Source organism: Mesoplodon densirostris, chromosome 3 (genome assembly GCF_025265405.1).
Source record: "Mesoplodon densirostris isolate mMesDen1 chromosome 3, mMesDen1 primary haplotype, whole genome shotgun sequence".
Taxonomy (NCBI): Eukaryota; Metazoa; Chordata; class Mammalia; order Artiodactyla; family Ziphiidae; genus Mesoplodon; species Mesoplodon densirostris.
Genome location: NC_082663.1, coordinates 61,225,145 through 61,247,867, shown reverse-complemented (window position 1 = coordinate 61,247,867; position 22,723 = coordinate 61,225,145). Strand labels below are relative to the sequence as shown.

Here is a 22,723-nt window from a genome sequence, read left to right as displayed (position 1 = left end):
TAAGTAGAGTAAGTTGTTACTGGCACTGCATAAGATGACAGAAGCTTTAGGGAAATATTTTATGAAACAGATGTGTTCCTTTAATTGAAATGACAGGTTTAGGAATTGGGAAGCTATTGGAAAAGTACCTGTGAATATTTACTAGGGTAAAAGTGGTCTGGAATTGTGACTTAGATGTTTCATCCTTGCCTTCCCTTTGGATGTTACCTCTCCCATATAGTGCTATCTCTTAAGGCAACAGTGTTGTCCTGCACCCTTCATCTTTGCCACATCCAAACTTCCTTCAGGAGAGAACTGATTAACTTATTTATACCTGTGATATTGTGAGTTATAATAAATAAATAGTTGGTCTTCATCCCATTTCTGCCACAGAGCTCCTAAACCTATTGGAATTTCCTAACTAGTGAGAATGATGGTATCTTTTGTTATGTTGATGATGTGACTTCTGGACCTCGCCTAAGGATGGGGACTGGCTGCCAGGAGAGACAACCATGTTATCGGAGGGCTGAAACTTTCAGTCACACCCCCCTGACCTCGGGGAGAGGGTCTTGGAAGTTGAATCAATCGCCAGTGGTCATTGATTTATTCAATTATGCCTATTTAATGAAGCCTGCATCAAAACCCAAAAGGACTGGGTTTGGGGAGCTTCCAGTTGGTGTACACGTGTAAGTGCTGGGTGACTGGCCTGCCAGGAGAGGGGACAGAAGCTCCATGCCCCTTCCCCATACCTTGCCCTGTATATTCCTTCCATCTGGCTATTTCTGGGTTATATCCTTTTACAATAAACTGGTAATCTAGTAAGTAAAATGTTTCTCTAAGTTCTGTGAGCCCTCTAACAAATTACTCAAACCCAAGGAGTGGGTCTTTGGAACCTCCAGTCCATAGCTGGTTGGTCAGAAACACAGGTGATAACCTGGACTCGTGACTGGCATCTGAAGTTGTGGGGTGGGGGAGGGCAGTTTTGTGGGACTGATCCCTTCACCTTTGGAATCTGATGCCATCTCTGGTGGAAAGTGTCAGAATTGAGTTGAATTATAGGACACACAAGTGGTGTCTGAGAATTGCTTGGTGGTGGTGGGGAAAAAACTCACACATTGTAATTGTTGGGTCCAGGACCCTCTAATACTAAAATGTAAACACCTTATAACATCTCAAGTTGTCATTTTGTCAAGAAACAAAGCTTTACATTAAAAGAAATGTCTAGAGTAGAATTTTAAGAGAGGGCGGGGGAAGAATCTTCTAGACATGCCAGAAATCATTTTGTGTTATTGGTTACCTACTTAGAATGTCACCCCAACTGAGATTCTGTTTTTAGTAACCCTCAGCTTATGACCCTACTGGTTCTTGACCACAGTTGAAAAGCTGGCCATATTCCATTACTGGAAACATTTCAAAATGAAATGCCAAAAATGATGTTAAAAATAAAATAACATAAAATAATTATATAATTTAACATATATAGTAAACATGTAACACCAAACACTTAATACAAAGGCCCCTCATAAATCAGTATTCCTCTTAAGAGCATTTTTTTTTTTTTTTTTTGCAGTACGCGGGGCTCTCACTGTTGTGGCCTCTCCCGTTGCGGAGCACAGGCTCCAGACGCGCAGGCCCCGTGGCCATGGCTCACGGGCGCAGCTGCTCCGTGGCATGTGGGATCTTCCCGGACCGGGGCACGAACCCGTGTCCCCTGCATCGGCAGGCGGACTCTCAACCACTGCGCCACCAGGGAAGCCCAAGAGCGTTTTTATTAGTTTCAGATATGTGAATGCTTCATAAAACTGTTGCTGATAAATGTGGAGGGAGGGGCAGTATCCATAGTGCTTATTCACTTACAATTTCCTCTAAACACAACTCAGAAATATCAGCCAGTTGTCCTGACCGCACCTGGTATGCATGGGTTCAGCTGTATTTTAGGCTCACATCAGTCCAGCTCTTGGATGGCGGGTGGGGGGGGCAGAGTTACAAGTTTTGGTTATTACTTTAGGATTCTTGTTTACCTTAAGGCAGGTTATCTCTGACAGTTAAGAAAGACAATATTTTGATCCTTAAATAAAAAATAACCCATTTGGCCTGTATCTACATATATGAAACTAAAATAGTTGTTCAAATAACTGATTTTTTAAAATTTTTCTTTAAAGTAAGTTAAAATGTATATGTACATCGAATCCTATTAACGTATACCTGCTTACATCCCCTTTAACTCATAGTGATTGTTGTGGGAACTTGGAAACATATGTTCGGATCTTTCTCCCTTTTCAAAGGTCAAACTAGGGAAGCCACAAGTTAAAGTCTCTGACTTTCACTTCCCCTCCATTCCTAGAGGCACAGTTTATTCCTGTGGTAATAAACTAACCGAGCAGAGCTGATTTGGCTACATCTAGTTGTAACTGCCTCCAGAGGAAGGAGATGCTAAAAAGTTAATTGACATCAAAATACAAATATAAGATAGCCATTGTATTAATCTTCTCCTGTTCTCTTAACAAAATACCATAGACAGGGTTGTTTAAACAAAAATTTATTTTCTTACAGTTCTGGATCCTAGGAGTACCAGATGAAGATCTGACAGGGTCAGTTTCTGAAGAGGGCTCTCTTCCTGGCTTGCAGACGGCCACCTTCTCATGGCCTTTCCCTTGGAACATGTGTGCAGGGAAAGAGAGAGAGAGAGAGCTCTTTGTTTTCTCTTCTTATAAGGACATTAATCCTTTCAGATCAGTACTCCACCCTTATGACTTCATTCAACCTTAATTATGTAATTACTTCCTTAAAGCCCCCTTATCTAAATACAGGCACACCAGGGGAATAGGGCTTCAACATGTGAATTTTGCGGAAACAAAAATTCATTCCATAATAGCCACACTTTTATATGTTCTTTGCCAAAATCAAAAGTTTACTTTGGTTGTTTGCAGATTATACTGGGATGTTGTTTTGGCTGCTTTAACAGGAATCAAGAGTGATTTAAGTGAGTGGCTTAAAGTTTGATTCTCTCTCTCGTAAAAATCTGAGCTGGTACACAGTCTTGTGGTCATCTGAGGACCCAGTCTTTTCTCTCCTGCTGCTCGACCCTGCCCTAGGGTTGACTGTGTTTGCATTGCCAGTGAGTGCATTGACTCACTACAACCTCTAGCCCATGGGAAAAGCTGAGTAGGAAGCAAGCAGCTTCTTTTTTAAGGACTTGATCTGAAGTTGCACCCATCGTTTCCATTCAAATCCCATAGACCAGGTCTCTTGGACACACCTGCTTGCGAAGGAGGCTGAGAAATGTCTGTGGGTGCCCATTTGCCTAGGTCAAACCCTGCAGTTTTATTAACTTAAAGGAATAAAGGGGAAATGGAAGCTGCTGAACTGTTAGCCTCTCTACCATAGTAAGTTATCATACTTAAAAGTTTATATATTTTGATAGTTAGCTCATTAGGACTGACTCATACATTCAGGGTTGTTGGAACCAGTGAAATATCTTGTGTATGGCCTCAAGTTATCAAACTATTTGGGAATTTCCTTTTATTCTAGTAACTGGAAAACTGATATGGTTTAGGAAATATAAACCTAAGGCTTTTTACATCTATTTAAAGACTTACAGTTATTTTTGTTTACGTAAAAATTAAATGTTGTATCTCTGATACTCTAAATGATTTTTTTTTCTGATAAGAGCCTTCAACCTCAGTGATAACCATTATGTGAAATACTGACTCTTACTTTCTATCAGGAAATGTAAGTTTAAAACTCAGACATGTGCTTATTGTCATGAAGAGGACATCACTGACAAAGGAGCTGACTATAGCTATATGAAGGAGATTCTGATGATTGAGTTTTCTAACAGTGCTCTCTTTGCAATATCTCTGTTTCTCTTCTGTTGCTAGCCTTAATATATGTAAAAATCGGTATTTGCTATGACTAAAATTTACTGCATGTAAGTAATCTATGTTAAATGTTAAATCAAGGTTGAAACTGAAACCAGGTCACTCCTTTACATTTAATTCTCCTAAAGACTAGCAGTTTTCAAACATCTACCAAGCATAAACATTTATCAAGCATAAACTCTTTCTTCAAATAATTTTACTTCAAATTCCAACATAAAAAGATTAGAGCCAAACTACAGTTGTATAGATTTATTTCATAAATTCAAATTTGTGACATTTACTTCTCATAAAAGCAGTAAGGAAAAACAATGGAGCTGCCTTGATAAACGTACATTTGAAATTGGGGGATACTTGAAGGCCGGTGCAGTATTATAAACCTAAGTATCCAGTTTACTTCTATATTTTGTTTGGGTTACAAATTAACAAGAAAATTCTGATTCTCTATATAAGTAGTTGAAAATAGTAGATTTTTAATAACATCTCATTTTCAGTTAAACTGATTTGAAGTGTAAAAAAGAATTGCTAGGAAATTTTTGATTCAGTGTTGAATCACCAACAAAAATCTATCACCTCTTCAAACTTTTTTATCACACAAGCAGCACCCAAAGACTCAAACTTAGAATTAGTGCTAATGATAAGCATGTGACAAGGTGTGAAGTCACTGGATACCACACAACTCATCACTCTCGTGTCATAAGGAGGGACTGGCCCCATCATATGCACTTGAGTTTGAGTGGCTGGTAGTTGGTGTGGACCACTTATGTCATAGTTGTGTGCTCACCTGTACAGCTTACTTGAGCAGATGTGTACAGGTGTGAAGTTAAAATAACAACAAAAAATAAACTTGTACAGAGCTACCACCTTTCCAGTCTATGACACATTCACAAGAATTTGACATCAATGGCAGAAGGAGCTTTATTCCAACCAACAAACAAATTTAATAATATACAGCTTCTGGCCTGTTAAAATTTAGTATATATGGCACCTTTGATAGTGTATGCTCTTTTATTAATTTTTTAAAGAGTTAAATAGCTTAAAAATGAAATATGAAGAAAATATTGTGGATTCCCTGAAGTACCTTCTTGGAAACTAGTTTGAAACGTATTGATATTGACTACGTACATAGTCTACAAGGTAGTTCTGACTTCAGAACTCTGACTGCAATTACATCTATTCTTTTGGGAAACACAAGACACTACGATATATTCATGGCCAGAAACTTGAGTGTGTTTAGACAGTTAAATATTCTTTTTTTTTTTTTTTTTTTTTTTTGCGGTATGCGGGCCTCTCACTGTCGTGGCCTCCCCCGTTGCGGAGCACAGGCTCCGGACGTGCAGGCTCAGTGGCCATGGCTCACGGGCCCAGCCGCTCCGCGGCATACGGGATCCTCCCAGACCGGGGCACGAACCCATATCCCCTGCATCGGCAGGCGGACTCTCAACCACTTGCGCCACCAGGGAGGCCCTGTTAAATATTCTTACTCATAGAAAACATAGGGAAAAAGTAAGGGTTGCTAATTTTCAAACAACTATACCATATCATAACAGTCTTATTAAAGGTAAGGTTCTTTCTTTGCTTTAGACAGAATCTCTGTTAACTCAATTCAGCAGATATTGACTGTGACACTTCAAGGAGGTAATTTTTAGCATCATTTTTCTTCATCCTGAAGGTGAATCAAATAATAAGACAGTTATGACCAATGAAATGATGATAGTGGAATTTTCTGTATCTGAACTATTTATGGAGAAAAATTAATATTAAATAATTCTTTAAAATAATGACATTTCATATTCTTGAAAACCTTCCCCCCATTTTTACTGCAAAGACGTTCTCTGGGTCCATGGCGTAATATCCTTAGAAATTACTCCTGAATAGGAATATTTGTTGCCTCAGTGACCAACCCCTTTTGAATGGAGACTAAGTTCCAGCATATTTTTTACTTCACTGATAGAATTTTTTGGTTTGGCTAAACAAATATCTAACTATCTATATTAGGAAATTCCACTTTTTTTTAACTTCAGGAATATTTCTGTAAGGTCTACACTTTATGGCGTGCTTTTTTTTATCCTCCTTTGGCATGTGCCATGATGTGCCAGCAGGTAGAATGCAGGTTGGCATTGTGTTCTCTTTTTATCTTCAGTATTCTTTCTCTTCCAGTATCTCTCTCATACTCTTTCCATGCTTACATATGAAAAGAGACTCAGGGTTGTTGTAGAATTGGGTGGGAGCAGGGATTGATCAGAGCCCAAACTACTTTTCATCCCTAGACATTCCTGTTGTGGAGTCTTAGGGAGCAGCATCTTAGAACTAAATCTCAGAAAAGCAGAGAAATTGCCGTGTCTTTTCCCACCTGCAAGCAGCTGCCAATTGAAAGAGAGCTCTTCTGTGTTGTAGTTGTTGATCAGCTTAAGGAAACTGCTCTAGGTAATCTGTGTCACCGTTTTAAATTGACATGCTGAAGGAATATGGGTACTAAGGCATTAGCACTAGAAGAAATTTGGGTAGGTATATTTGTTGGATTTTTTGCTTGTTTTTGAGAAATTTTACTTACTACAAGAGAGTGAGTAAATGATCAATGAAAAACATAAATCAAAAGTACACATTCCTTACTATCGTTTGGGCATACTGCTTTGGGAACTGAAGTAGAGAACATCTTTGTGCCATTACCATTCTTTTGCCTGAGTGTCTTGTGACAGGGATATAATACATTATTTATTGTTGGCTTCTCATAGGAAGAGTATGAAGAACTGCTTCGTTACGCTATAGTGACTCCAAATGTTGAATCAAGTGCTTCACAACCGTCTCATTCTAAGGGAGAAGTGGTGCCAGATATTAGAATTCCTACTATGATTGATGATATTCTTCAAAATCCAGGTTATGTATATTTTTTGAGATATCTCTTCATTTAAGGTGTTACTGAGTTTTTTAATGCTATTGACTTTTGATTGTGAAAATACTTCTCCAGTGATTCTTCTCAGTCAACAGTGTATATCACTATAATTTGGGGGAAATTTTACATTTTAATACGTTTTTCTTGGCTCTTACATAACAGTTGGATTTTTATTTGAACTTCATTTAGCTATTTTATGAAAAGTCATAAAATTAGAGCAACACTGTAGCAATTACATGTCTCTTAGTGGAGTATGTTGCATCTCTGTACTTGTTACAATGGTTTTATGCCAGGAGACACTGGAAACGAAATGCCCAAGCCCCCAAATTAGAGATGGTCTATAGGTAGCCCTCAGAACCCCTTAAGTTCAGGAACCATGTGCTAGGACTTTGTCAGCAGTATTTATACAGGCCTGGAGGACTGTTTGAACTGTGTCACTGACAGAATTGAGAACTAACACAAACCAGGATGTGTGTTGATAGATGAGTGAGTGAAAGGTAGAGAAAGGAAGATAAAACTCCTTTTACCTATCTGTTCCTTATTCAATACAAGATTCCAAACAGCTCACTCAAAACAAGTGTTCTTTCAAGGAGCGCAGATAGCCCTCCTAAAACAGCCCTGATAATGGGCAGTTATCAACAATAAGCATAACTCCAGGGATCCCTTGTTGAAGCACATGACACAGCCTAGACAGAGCCAGCAGGCTCTTGGGTTCCTGGTAAGTCACAGCCCTAGTGTCTGTTGTTCCTCTCCCTCTGTAGACATGGAGTTTTCATTGCTTCTCAGCCCACAGCACTGGATCAACAAATAGGACCAGAACCTCAAAACATACATATTTCTTCTAACACTGAAATGTACTAACACTGAACACTTTCTGCCCAGATTCTGTTGATCTTCAAGAGATATGACCCTTGGATTTATTCATTCTCCATCAGTGATCTCAACCATGTTTTGATTATATGCACTTCCTACTGAGCAAACCCAAAGTGCTGAATACTCTCTTAAAGCAATCACTTGGGACCTAAGAACCCTGGTCTTTTCTAGCATGTAAGATAGTATTCATTTGTTTATGCTCTGCCCTTTTCAAAAAGGATTTGAGATCTAAGCACACAACATGCAGTGAGTTTAGATATCCTGATTCACACACAGACTTGGTTAGAATGGACTACGTAAATTTATCCCATTCTCTTTACTCTTGGTATTGCTGTTGCTTGGTATAAATAGGGTGTGTTGAAGTTGGCAAAGTCTCTGTAAGCCTCTGACACAGCCATCCTTGTGAGGTTTTTTTCCCAGTTTCCTTTTCACCATGTATTGACTAAAGGTTTCTGAGGTGGAAGTAAAGAAGTCCCTATTTGGGGGGAACCGGTGTCACTTTAGTTTGAATGCAGCTAGTGAAAAGCAGGAGTCCCCAGAAATATCCAGTGTTGTAGGATAAGACAGCTTTTCTAAGTTCTAATGTCATTCATCCACTTACTCTTTTAGTGTGAATTGAATGCCATTAGTAGACTGAATTCTTTTTCATCCATATTTTTTGGGTGAATTGAGCTTATTAATGATACAATAAGACTTTTTGAGTCAAACATTTTTCTTTCTTCCTATTCTTTGTCTTAATGTTCCTGTATCCCAGCATACTGTATTTTCCTTGTTCTAAAATCTGACTTGTGTACAGCTACCTTCTTAAATTAGGTGTGTATGATTAGGCATTCTACATAAGACTTGTTAGGTTTAATTAAAAGAAAAATCTCTTTCTTTTCAGCAGGAAATAGCCCTGCAGTAAGAGAAACGAGGATGGAAGTTGGAAAAAGATGTGATTTAAATACTTCAAGTCATTCAAAGACAGACATATGACTTTTCCTTAGCTTATTTTTATTAATATACAACATTTTGTGCTTGATGAATATTATCCATCTAGTAAGGGGAATAATTGCAGCATATTACTTATTGGCAGGATTTTTAAATGCTATTACTACTAATTTATTAAGTAATACTATTTAAAATAATTTTGGGGGCTTCCCTGGTGGTGCAGTGGTTGAGAATCTGCCTGCCAATTCAGGGGACACAGGTTCGAGCCCTGGTCCAGGAAGATCCCACATGCCGCGGAGCAAACTAGGCCCGTGCTCCACAACTACTGAGCCCACGCTCTAGAGCTTGTGAGCCAAAATTACTGAGCCCGCATGCTGCAACTGCTGAAGCCCACGTGCCTAGAGCCCATGCTCCGCAACAGAGAAGCCACTGCAGTGAGAAGCCCGCGCACCACAATGAAAAGTAGCCCCCACTCGCCGCAATTAGAGAAAGCCTGTGTGCAGCAATGAAGACCCAATGCAGCCAAAAATAAATAAATAAATAAATTTATAAAAAATAAATAAAATAAAATATTTTTGGGGACTTCCCTGGCAGTCCAGTGGTTAAGACTTAACCTTCCAGTGCAGGGGGTGCAGGTTCAATCCTGGGTTGGGGAGCTAAGATCCCACATGCCTCGCAGCCAAAAAAACAAAACAAAACAGAAGCGATATTGTAACAAATTCAATAGACTTTAAAAATGGTCCACATCAAAAAAATCTTTAAAAAAATAAAATTATTTTGTAAGATGCCAGATACTACAATTAAGACAGGTTAATGCATTATAATGTGTGGCATTTTTTTTCTTAAAACTGCTAGATTAGAGGGCAGATTTTTTTAAAAATATTTATTTATTTATTTTGGCTGTGCTGGGTCTTAGTTGCAGCACGTGGGATCTTCGTTGCAGCATGTAGGATCTTTTAGTTGTGGCATGCATGAAGGATCTAGTTCCCCAACCAGGGATCGAACCTGGGCCCCCCTGTGTTGGGAGTGTGGAGTCTTACCCACTGAACCACCGGGGAAGTCCCAAAGAGCAGATATTTTTAAAGACTTAATGGGATATCATTTTGGCCAATTTAATTTTTTTCATAAACCAGAACATTATTTCCCAACTTTCAGGCATCCATGTACAAACTTAATGACTTTTGTCCCATCTTTATACCACTTGTCCTATCATTTAGTGTTTTTCTTTAGATATATTCATTTTTAGCTTAAATTCATTTTAAAAGGAAAATTTATATCTGTCATTATTGATTATTGCATAAAAATAATATATACTTGTTACAATTAGAAAGCAATGGTTAAAATAAATGCAACTAAAACAAAGTTGTTAAATTTTGATTGAATACTAGTAGTGATGATATGTTCAGCCTGAAGTCTGTTTTTTCTTTGTTGAAGGGTGAGATTAGTAAGTGTTAAAGAGGTTGTAAAAGCATACTAACACCAGACTGAAACTTTTTCTTTGACATAGAATAATAAAAATAGACTTTTCTTACTATGTGATTCAGTGTTGTTTAATGTAAGGACGATTTAAGCCACCATATAAGAAATTCCTCTTTCCTTTAATTTTCTCACTTATAAATGGAAGACTTAGAGCCTCCCACATTCTTAAGTTATGCTATTTTTTAAAAGGTGAGTATATATTTAAAAACAACAAAAAAAAGCAGAGCTATGCTTTTTCCCTGAGTGCAGGTCTAATTGTAGTAAAAGAGAATATTCATGTACTTTGTCATTCTGCCTTTTTCTTTGGGTTCCTTAACCATCTTCAGAACATGTAGGTAGTGTTTCATTGTATGACTAGCCTGAACCATTTTTTGATACATTTTTTTACACAAAATATATGTATTAGGGAATGATTTTCCCTTTTGCAAAGTATTCTGGAAAGATTTACTTTTAAATAACAAGTTCTATAGTAGATTATTCTTTGTTTGATACATTCAATAAGGAAAAGAGGAAAGCCCTTCAGTCTTGGTTATTAGAACCCTTATAGTAAAAGTGTGAGATACATGAGAAATTATGATGAATAGTCTGTAATTCCAATATTCATGTGTGATAAGATAGTAACTTTTCTATTTTTGTGCTTTTTAAAGACAGATACCAATTCTCTTTCTGGCTCTGGCTCTCACACCAACCGCCCCCACCCCATGTACATGGGAAGGAGGTGGGAGTGATGTACATATGTACATACATATATAGAGATACATATATTTCTCACCTATATGTTGAAGGCTCACAGGGTGCCTTACAACTGAGTGTTTGATAAACTAAACTAGTCTCTTATAGTGTTGAATTTTAGTAGTGTTAAAACCCACCCCATTGTTTTACATAAAGTAATAATGACTTATATACAGCCACTCTGACCTTGGTCAATTACTTAACCCTTTCTAAACCTCAGTTTCCTCATCAGTAAAATGGAGATAATAATACCTTTTTCTTACAGTAGTGTGTATTATGAGCTAATCCTTATGACGTTTTTATTACAGGAACATAAGAAGCACTTAGTAAATGTTGATATGATGATGTGAATGATAATAGTTTCAGCTCAGGCTATACCTAGGTATATGAAACATCCTTATTTGGGATAGAGGTCATTTGTGGGTGGGGGAGGGAAGTGTAGGAGAATTCTTGTGCTGGTCAGTCCTAAATCAGTGACAATACTGAAATTTAAAATAGCCAGATTCAGTACACTGAAAGTCCATTCTCTGCATTTTCCTCAGCCTCCATAGATAACTGACATCTTGTAGGCTTCCAGTATAACTCCTTACCAATTTGGGTTATTTTCAATTTAGCTAACGACTCCAACTTTTCTTTTCTTCTAGGGTCATCACCAGTGTCATCCCCAAGGAAGTCACCTCACCTGGTTATGGACTTTTTCAGTTCGAATCTTTTAGCTGACTCTTCCTCACCAAGGTCTGATTCTAGTCCTGTAGATGCCCATGAAGTAGTTGGCACCGATTTTCTTATTTCCGATGAAAACCTTCAAAAGATGGAAAATGTGCTTGATCATTGGAGTTCAGGTCTTAAGGTATTACAGTGTTCACTTACAATTGTTTAATATGTAGTATAGCACTTTTGCTCTTGATTCCACTGTTTATTCTTCTTTTCTTTGAATTAAAAAGTTAAAAAAAAAATTTAGTTGCCTTAGATCAGTCCAGTGTCTTAAATCTATGCCTCTCAATTGTTAACATCCATATGAATCATCTGGGGATTCTGTTAAACGGCAGCTTCTTATTCAGTCGGTCTTGGCCATGGTCCAAGATGGTGCATTTCTTTTTATTTTTTTGAAATGCACATAGTTAGGCCTGTACCACTTATTAAAAAAATTTTTTTATTTAGTTTTATTTATTTATTTTTGGCTGCATTGGGTCTTTGTTGCTGCACATGGGCTCTCTCTAGTTTCTCTAGAGCGGGGGCTACTCTTCATTGCTGTGTGTGTGCTTCTCATTGTGGTGGTTTCTCTTGTTGTGGAGCACAGGCTCTAGGCTCCCGGGCTTCAGTAGTTGTGGCACGTGGGCTCAGTAGTTGTGGCTTGCAGACTCTAGAGCGCAGGTTCATTAGTTGTGGAGCATGGACCTAGTTGCTCCGTGGCATGTGGGATCTTCCCAGACCAGGGCTCGAACCTATGTCCCCTGCATCGGCAGGCAGATTCTTAACCACTGTGCCACCAGGGATGTCACTAAGATGGTGTATTTCTAACAAGCTCCCAGGTGATGGTTCAGAAGCCATACTTTGAATAGCAAGGTTTTAAATAGTTGCTGGAACAGCTCTCCATGTGCTACTGAACTTCTTGAGATGTTTTGAAAGGCTCAGCCTGTGTGACTGAGAGAGACACCTATTGAGCCTTTCCCACATCGTACCTATGACTAATGGAAATGTCTCCTTTTATATGAAGCATAAGACCCAATTTTAGCAACATGGATTCATTTTATAGCCACTCTTATAGCAACCACAGTGTATAACTGATAAATCAATAAAAATTCATTTTTATTTTGGTGATGTTAGTGGCCTCTAAATAAAACAAAGTAATCCAGAAATGGCAGTTTTTCTGCTATTTAAAATATAATGGAGAAAATGACAGGTTTTCTGAAACATAGTTTGAGAAAACTAAGCTGAGTATTCACATATGGAGAAATTATGGTCATGAGAGTTTTGTGGCATCTATATTTTCTCCATTATTTGGAACCTTAAATTCTAGAAGTAACCTTTTAGTATAATTTCTATCATTTTTCTCCAGGGAACAGGTTTCATACTTCTGATCATGGCGTTAAGTCCATTGGAGTAATGTACCACCAACCATTTAAAAATTGTCCTATGTTCGGTTAACCATACTGTTACCCAGTTTTTTGATACTGTTATCCAATTTTTTGATAACATGATTATTTGGTCTTTTTATTTATGCCAGTCAGTAGGGTGAAAAGGGATCAGTCTTAGCAATTTGTTGTAAGGTGGCTGTTGTGATGAATGATTTGGAGGAAGAAAGCATCAACTCCAATGGTTTCCACTGTTCATCTCTATCAAAATAATATCCCAGTCCTGTGGCTCAGCCTAGGCCATAGTCCTGCATTTCCTTTTTGTCTGATCCACCTTAATATGGATATTTAAGTCCTTGAGTAAACAAAGGAACTGTTTATTAATGAATGAGACCTAAAAAAAAATTTAATGACACTAAGGTTTCATACAAAGTAACTTAACATAGGGAAAAAAATCATGTCCTTAGTATGGTGAATGTGAACTAGGAAGAGCTGTGACTGTTGAACTTGAAGATGTTTTCATTAGTGGATTTTTTTTAATAGGTCTTATGTTGATAGTTTGTTCTGATTTTTTAAAAATTTTTCTTAATTTCAGTGTCATTTTATGAAGCGGTATTAAGGAACAGACTACTTAATTGTCAGTAATTTATTTTTCAGACAAACGTCATATCTGAACTAAGTAAATGGAGACTTAATTTTATTGATTGGCACCGAATGGAAATGAAAAAAGAGAGAGAAAAGCATGCAGCAGATATAAAACAACTGTGCAACCAGATCAACAACTTGAAGGAGCTGCAAAAAACCTATGAAGTCTCCATTGGGAGAAAAGATGAGGTGTTCTTTTTCATACTGCTTTTTAACTGAGATTCAGTAAATGTCTTGCTAGGTAATAAATGCCAGGAACTGATTGTTTACATTATTACAAGATACAAAGGAAAGATCATTTCAGAAACTGGTAGAAAAATAGATGCATAGAAATAAGATTTATTCTTCACATTAAATGTGCCAGGATCACGTCATTTTATCTTTGCCATCATGTTTGGTGTGCTTTAAGAGTGCACATTAAATGTGGGAACACTAGTTTTTTCTTCCCAATCTTTTCTTCCTAACTGCCCTTAACAGAATGTCAGGGAACCAGCATTACCCACATTTTCAACCATCCTTTCGGAGGGGCATAAGTATCCCACATTCTATCTGTGATATGTCTTTTTTTTTTTTTTTTTTTTTTTCTTCGGTATGCGGGCCTCTCACTGTTGTGGCCTCCCCCGTTGCGGAGCACAGGCTCCGGACGCGCAGGCTCCGGACGCGCAGGCTCAGCGGCCATGGCTCACGGGCCCAGCCGCTCCGCGGCATATGGGATCCTCCCAGACCGGGGCGCGAACCCGTATCCCCTGCATCGGCAGGCGGACTCTCAACCACTGCGCCACCAGGAAGGCCCTGTGATATGTCTTTATTCATTAATGAAGTCCTTCATTTTGTTGATAAGCACAAGAGCACTGTTTACTTCACTTTCTGTCAGCCTCTTAAGAACTTGAGAGTAGGGTTCAAATCTATGCTAATTTTGTGCTTCCCAACAGCACCTTGAACAAAGCAGATGGGCAGCAAATCTGTAGCTCCCCCAGGAGGATGGTGACCTTCAGAGAAGAGGGACTCACAGCAGATACCTCAGCTACTTGTCTGCAGATGCAGCACTCACTGTTTTAATGAACTAGATAAGATGATCAGTTTTTTTAAATATACTTTTTTGGGGGTGTTATAGGGTGCAATGTAAAATTGATCATTTTACGTAGTTTGCTTTTTTGAAACAATAGATACTAATGTCAGTCATTTTCTCTATTACCCTCAAAATTCTCTCCTAAGGTTTTAAAATATATTATTAAATTTAATTTTTTTATTTCAAAAGTGTCGCACGCAAAAAGAGTATATATGCATGTCCAGTTTTTGAAAATAAAGTGAACAGCCATGTGCCACTACACAGCTTAATGGACTATTACTAGTATCTTAGAATTCCTGCCCGTTTCCACTTTTGAAAATTATTTAAAGAACCAGAATGTCTCTCAGTAAATATGCCTAATTTACCAAATCTCTTTTTAATGGGTCCATTTTTAGATATATATTTCAGTTACTCAGTTCTTTATAAGAAAGAATATTATCTCAGGATTTAAAAGCCTTCATAGATTTTTTTAAAAAAAAGAACAGGAGGGGCTTCCCTGGTGGTACAGTGGTTGAGAGTCCGCCTGCCGATGCAGGGGACATGGGTTCGTGCCCTGGTCCGGGAAGATCCCACATGCCGCGGAGCGGCTTCGCCCGTGAGCCATGGCCGCTGAGCCTGCGCGTCCGGAGCCTGTGCTCCGCAACGGGGGAGGCCACAACAGTGAGAGGCCCACATACGCCAAAAAAAAAAAGAACAGGAATAATATCACTGAAAAAGTACATCAAAGTGTAACAATTATTTGCTTTTATGAGTTTGTTGAATCCAGAAAATCATTAAACAATTATTGAGAAACTTCTAATCCAAGGTATTGAAGGTATTTAGGGACTAGAAAGATATTTTAAACCTGGTCTCTGCCCTCAAGTCTAGTGAATAAAAACATTTTGTATACGTAGTAAAACTCTCAAATGTATGGTTGTTTTTCTTGAATTAAATTCCAGTGATATTAATTTTCATATACTGTATATAAACATTTTATTGATTATTACCAGGATACACATAATGAAGATTTCTTTCCTCTTTTGTTCCCCTTTATTCACTGATAAGTAGTGTATTCGTATGGGAAAGTTTTTTAATGAGGTTAACTGGATGAATACAGTAGTGATCCATAAGTATTCTCTCTAGCATTTTTTGATATATAAAAAAACCATTTTACTAATTGCTGTTTACAGGTGATTTCTAGCTTGTCTCATGCCATAGGCAAGCAAAAGGAAAGGATAGAGTTGATGAGAACATTCTTCCGCTGGCGAATCAGCCACGTCAAATCCAGACAGGACGTAAGTGTGAAAAAGAAAAGCTGACTGACACTTATTAGACTTCTGAACTCAGAAACATTTAGAATCATGTATTAGAGCTCTTGTTCAAGTCAAAGAAAGATTTTTTTAGTAAGTCAAAATGAATTAAAAATTTAATGTTACTCTTGTTTTAAAGGAACTTGATTTTGGTATGGCTTGGGAAAAAATGCTTCTTATACTTTATAGACTTATTGATATATCATTTTCTGCTTCATAGTAGATTAATAAGGACTGTACCTAAATTACAGATGTCCTGGTGGTGGAATCCCCTTTAACAAATTTGACTTCAGATGTAATCACATGAATTTATCACCTTTAGCATATCATATGCTTCCTATATTATTTCTACTTCTAAAATGCCTGAATATATCATCTTCATAAAGAGGCAATACTATATTTATACATTATAAAATTGCATAAATGTTTGTTGCATAACTTGCCTTAATAAGAATCAAAGAAATCCATGTCCATAAAGCTTTTTAAAAATTATCCTTAGTTTATATATAATTTAAACTTGAATATCTTTTATTTTAATTAAGGGAGCTGAATCAGCCCCATAGCACAGGGAGATCAGCTCGGTGCTTTGTGACCACCTAGAGGGGAGGGTGGGAGGGAGGGAGATGCAAGAGGGAAGAGATTAACTGATTCACTTTGTTATAAAGCAGAAACTAACACAACATTGTAAAGCAATTATACTCCAATAAAAATGTTAAAAAAAAGTGAGCTGAATCAGTATATCAGTATAAATATAAGCTGAGAATAGTAAATTATTGTATCAGAAGTAGAAAAGTATGAAAGTATATATGTATCCCACAAGAAGGCAGAATACAGAGACTCAGAGAGTGTAGGGGATGGAGATTATATATATACATAATTTTTTTTATATATGATGCCCATGTGAGTCATGGAGTAATCTTTGTTCATTTAGTTCCAAGAGATTAATATTTAAGGAAAAGGCTGTTACTGTCATGGAATAGGATTTCTACTTTAAGAATACTTATTAGTGCTTTTTAAAAAAAATTAATCCTAATAGATTAAATCTACATTAACCATATTTAAAAGAGCTATTTAAAACTGAGTCATATTTTGAAAGTTATTTATTGGGTGACATAATGAGAATATGTTCAACTGTTAGTTGAAATAGTTGAAGTTGCCATCAGTTTTTGAATAAAAAATTTTTTTAAGAAAATCAAGAATTGGAAATGCTCCTTCAAAAGAATTTAAATTCATTGATAAAAGAAGAATAGCATACGTTCCTACTAGGATCATTTTGGTACTAAATATGATGGTAAAGTATGTAAATTAAATTAATCTGCTTATGGTGGTGGCCACCAAGCTGTAGAGAAAGCAGGGCCATCTGGAGCCACAGTCACCACCCTTTCTGCCTTCCAGCTCCTAGTCCTGTTTTCAGCTAAAAGGTCATGCGAATTCATAACCAAGATGGCAAGGGGCAAGTTAACTCATTTTCTTTCATTTGTTTTTTTGTTTTCCCCCTGCCTTGACTAGTTGCATAAAGCAATGATGTAATGGATAAGAGCTTAGTCTCTGGAATGAGGCAAGGTTGGCTTTTCCCTTTCTGCCTGTGTGACCTAGGCAGGTTGCTTAACCTCTTTAAGCCTGTCCTCCCACCTGCACATGAGAAGAACACAATTACACAGTATTAAATGATAATGCATGTACCCTGCTTCCCACAGGCTTATGGTTTTTGTTACTACTGCCAGTATATTTTACCACTCCACTGTGTTTTTGAGGTTGTATATTACTTTCGTTTAGGTTTATGAAAGTAAACTAGCTGACCAGTACTTCCAGAGAACTTTACTGAAGAAAGTCTGGAGAGGCTGGCGGTCCATAGTACAGAAGCAGTGGAAAGAAGTGGTGGAACGAGCTTGCCAAGCAAGAGCTGAGGAAGTCTGTGTCCAGATTTCCAATGACTATGAAGCCAAAGTTGCTGTGGTAAACTTTTTTTTCACTTTTTTTAATAAAAATTTAAAAATGGGTAGCATCACTCACTGTTAGTTTACAGTTAGGGAGAGTAACCCATTTCTCCAATTTCATTCAGTGCAGTGTGGGTTCAAATGAGACTACTGGGAATGAACAGTACTAGTCAGACTTACAGACTTATTTGTTCTTTTAAATAGTTATAACTTTGACTTCCAAACCAGTATTAAATCTCTTGCATGTACATTTCTCTTGGAAATGTAAATCAGCCACAGATCCTTACATCTCTAAGAAAGCATACTTTCTTAGGCTTCTTTTGGCCTTTATTTAGCCAGAAATAAAGACCAAAAACAAAAGTGTTTATCCTGATGTTATTTTAAATATACTATGTTTTTATAAGTTTGGTATAAAGTGGTTGTATATAAACTGAAGTTATTTAGACTTATAACAATAATATTAACATTGTTTCCATGGGAAAACGTTTGAGACCCAAAATGAAAATAAAACCATACTAAAGAATGCAGTAGGCCTCTTGAAATCAAATATTAAGAGGAAAAAAATTTTTTTCATCATTATAACACTAAATCTTAATGTTAAAGTTTTATTATGCAAATAATTTTCTGGAATTGAAAATGACATGCAAAAAATGCAGTCCCTTTACTTTTTTTAATTTTTTTTTTTTTTTGGCTGCATTGGGTCTTCATTGTTGCGCTGGGTTTTCTCTAGTTGCGGAGAGCGGGGGCTATTCTTCGTTGCGGTGCGCAGGCTTCTCATTGCAGTGGCTTCTCTTGTTGCAGAGCACAGGCTCTAGGCGCAAGGGCTTCAGTAGTTGGGGCGCATGGGCTTAGTTGCTCTGCAGCATGTGGGATCTTCCCAGACCAGGGCTCGAATCCATGCCCCTCACATTGGCAGGTGGATTCTTAACCACTGCACCACCAGGGAAGTCCCATGCAGTCCCTTTAGATTTGGTCTATGGGAAAGTGTTGTACCTAATGGCACTTTACACTTTAAATTTTATAGATAACATCTAGTTAAAAAAAGAAACAAAACTGTTACTGTTGCAGGCATTTTGTTTTTTTCTGAAGGGGTGAGGGCTGTTTGGGGCTCTTAATATATTTTGTTTAGTATCCTACATAAAAATTTTATGGTGAGAAATAACATCATTTTGTATAATTAGAACACATCAGTCAGGATTGGGACTGGTGTAAAATTCCCTTTGTTTAAACCCTGACTTTATGGTTAGGAATGAAAATGGTTTATTGATGGAGACAATAGAGGTTAGATGCATCTTTTAAAATAAATTGAGACACAGCAGAAGAGGTATGTGGTAGAGTTATTTTAGTATTTCACACAAAAATAAATTCACAGTATAAGTCTCTTTTAAAAAAAAAAACCAATAGATATTCTTCCTTGTGTCTCAATTTTTTTCTCTTCTTTTTAAAAATTTTCCTGATTTTAGTTATCTGGAGCTTTGGAAAATGCAAAAGCTGAGATCCAGAGGATGCAGCATGAAAAAGAGCACTTTGAAGATTCCATGAAGAAAGCTTTCATGAGGGGGGTGTGTGCATTAAATCTTGAAGCCATGACTATATTTCAAAACAGAGCTGATACAGGTTAGTATTTTAAGATTCTCTGCCTACTTTCAAAAAGGATTTGAGGAGATTTCAATGATTGGTGTGGTCTGCAGTACTAATTTTCTGCAGTACCTATGTCTTATCCAGGCACTGCGATTTTTAATATCATGGTGTTATATTCAGTTTTAAATCTGCCATGAAAATTCTCTCAGTCATGGTTACTTACAGTATCTTATATCTGATCAAGTAAACTGTTAACTCAAGTATTTAGGCTCAATGTTATAATAATGCTTTGAATGTATAACATTATTTTAAGGCTCTTTTAACTATAATGGTAATGCCTTTAAGTATAAAATTTCATTTGTTTATTTCTAAGTAGCCAAATTCTTTAGACTGTTTTCATTATTAAATATTTCTTATCTATTCATGGTTTCCCATTTTTTAAAAATTGCTTGTCTTCCAGTGCAAGAGAGTCCTCAACTAAAACTCATTTTCAACAAATATACATATAGGCCTATCTACAGAAGTTGAGTAAAATAATTCTATGTCAAGAAAGGTCCATGTATTGGCTAGGATCTGAGTGGCTTTTGTCATCCACATGGCTTAGAACAGCTTTGTCACCAATTTACAAGGAGGCCTATTTTCCTCACTGGGTTTTAGTTTTCTTCTCTGAACAAAGAAGATAATATAAATCTTCCTTACCTGCTTCATAGAGGGTTCTTGTGAGAATGCAGTGAAATATAATTGAAAGCACTTTAAAAGACAAAAAATACTTTAACATGTACGAGGATACTCATGATATAATTATTGCAGTCTTAAGTCAGCCTCCAAAGTTTCATGTACACATTGAACATTTTTGCAGTATTTCCTCATATTAAATCCTGTTTGAAACTCAATTTATTGAGACAGTTTCATTTTGTACCATCATTAATATGATTTCAGTCCTGTGAATAACTTGTCTGTGCTTGTTATGCCCTCATTTTAAAGCATCAACAAACAGTTTTTATTTCAATTGTGCATGCTATAGATGGTAGTGAGTTAAGGCAAATTGTTTTCTTTCTGAAGCAGTCATGGTGTGTGGCCCACATGCAAGTTAGAAACTTAGAATCATAGAATCTTGAAGCTGAATGGTTTATCTTGCTAATACCCAAATGAGTACTTGATTTCTCTAGTAAATCGTCTTTTAATTGAGTATTAATGCTAAAAACAAACTTACCATCCCCAATGATTGGATAGTCTGCTTTCAGTTGTAATTGTTAGCAAGTTGTATATATTAAATTGAAGAATTTGGGCTTCCCTGGTAGCGCAGTGGTTGAGAGTCTGCCTGCCGATGCAGGGGACACGGGTTTGTGCCCCGGTCTGGGAAGATCCCACATGCCGTGGAGTGGCTGGGCCCGTGAGCCATGGCCGCTGAGCCTGCGCATCCGGAGCCTGTGCTCCACAACGGGAGAGGCCACAACAGTGAGAGGCCCGTGTACTGCAAAAAAAAAAAAAAAAAAAAAAAAAATTGAAGAATTTAATTATCTGCTTGTAACAGATACTGGGTTTCACAAGTACAGTGAGAAATTATAATCATTAGAACTTGCTACATTCAATTGCAAGAAATCTATTTCTCGTAACCTACTTAAGAAGGTTACGAATTTACTTAGGACAGAGTGTTTTACCACCTTAATAAATTTACCATCTTAAATTTTAAATTCAAATACAGCTATGTCTCTTACAGGCAAATATCCATAACAGGACTTGGAGAAAATGTATTCTGGTAATTATACAACATGATTTATTTTGCTCCTGTTACTTTTAAGTCTACTGTCATCTGCAGCTAATGCCAGGTTCTGGGATCCCAGCTGTTTTTAGTGGCCTTGTACTTTGCTTTGTTTTGTTTTGTTTAATTTTGACCGTGCCATGTGGCATGTGGGATCTTAGTTCCCCAACCAGGGATTGAACTTGCACCCCCTGCATTGGAAGCATGGAGTCTTAACCACTGGACTGCCAAGGAAGTCCCCTTGTGCTTTGTTTACCATAACAATGGGGAATAAAGATAAATAGGACTCGTAAGACATATGTTAGCAGTACACACTAGTGTTGATGGAGCTACCAAAGGCAAAAGTTCAGTGTAATGTAATGCTGGATTTGCTCTGTGATATTTGTCTTGTGGCATTTTAAAAAGAGCTATTAAAATAAATTTGTTTTTTTTTTTTGCGGTACGCGGGCCTCTCACTGTTGTGGCCTCTCCCACTGCGGAGCACAGGCTCCGGACGCGCAGGCTCAGCAGCCATGGCTCACGGGTTTAGTTGCTCCGCAGCATGTGGGATCTTCCCGGACCGGGGGCACGAACCCGTGTCCCCTGCATCGGCAGGTGGACTCTCAACCATTGTGCCACCAGGGAAGCCCTAAAATAAATTTTTAAAAATTCTCACAAGAGGGACTTCCCTGGTGGCGAGTGGTTAAGAATCCACCTGCCAATGCAGGGGATACAGGTTCGAGCCCTGGTCCAGGAAGATCCCACATGCTGCAGGGCAACTAAGCCTGCATGCCACAACTACTGAGCCTGCGCTCTAGAGCCTGTAAATCACAACTACTGAGCCCGCATGCCACAACTACTGAAGCCCGTGCACCTAGAGCCCATGCTCTGCAACAAGAGAAGCCACCGCAATGAGAACCCTGCGCACTGCAACAAAGAGCAGCCCCTGCTCACCACAACTAGAGAAAGCCTGTGCACAGCACCGATGACCCAAGGCAGCCAAAAATAAATTTTAAAAATAAATACATTTATTAACAAGAAAAAAAATTACTTCTGGCCCCCTTAAAACATTTTTTTTTTTTTTTTTTTTTTTTTTGCGGTACACGGGCCTCTCACTGTTGTAGCCTCTCCCATTGTGGAGCACAGGCTCCGGACGCACAGGCTCAGCGGCCATGGCTCACGGGCCCAGCCGCTCCGCGGCATGTGGGATCTTCCCGGACCGGGGCATGAACCCGTGTCCCCTGCATCGGCAAGCGGACTCTCAACCACTGCGCCACCAGGGAAGCCCCAAATAATGCTCTTAATTCATGACATATAATCTACCCGCAAGAACTCATTTCTTTTACAGTATCAAAAGTAAAGATTTAAAGCTGAGAGAGTTCAGCACCACCAAACCAGCTTTACAGCAAATGCTAAAGGAACTTCTCTAGGCAAGAAACACAACAGAAGGAAAATACCTACAATAATGAACCCAAAACAATTAAGGAAATGGGAATAGGAACATACATATCAATAATTACCTTAAATGTAAATGGACTAAATGCTCCCACCAAAAGACACAGATTGGCTGAATGGATACAAAAACAAGACCCATATATATGCTGTCTACAAGAGACCCACTT

At 37.8% G+C, this 22,723-nt stretch overlaps 1 protein-coding gene across 5 annotated transcripts in view; it reads left to right on the top strand.

The window, feature by feature from the left end:
* POC5 (POC5 centriolar protein) overlaps nucleotides 1–22,723 on the top strand; it is a 40,751-nt gene that overhangs the window by 5,040 nt on the left and 12,988 nt on the right. For 4 of the 5 annotated variants that reach the window (XM_060091758.1, XM_060091761.1, XM_060091759.1 and 1 more), the window contains 6 exons: nucleotides 6,593–6,734; nucleotides 11,409–11,614; nucleotides 13,497–13,673; nucleotides 15,723–15,827; nucleotides 17,619–17,798; nucleotides 19,243–19,396. In XM_060091758.1, coding sequence (XP_059947741.1) covers nucleotides 6,593–6,734; nucleotides 11,409–11,614; nucleotides 13,497–13,673; nucleotides 15,723–15,827; nucleotides 17,619–17,798; nucleotides 19,243–19,396 — 964 coding nt within the window. Of the gene's footprint in view, nucleotides 1–372; nucleotides 666–6,592; nucleotides 6,735–11,408; nucleotides 11,615–13,496; nucleotides 13,674–15,722; nucleotides 15,828–17,618; nucleotides 17,799–19,242; nucleotides 19,397–22,723 lie in introns of all 5 variants that reach the window. The other variant, XM_060091760.1, reaches the window with a different exon arrangement.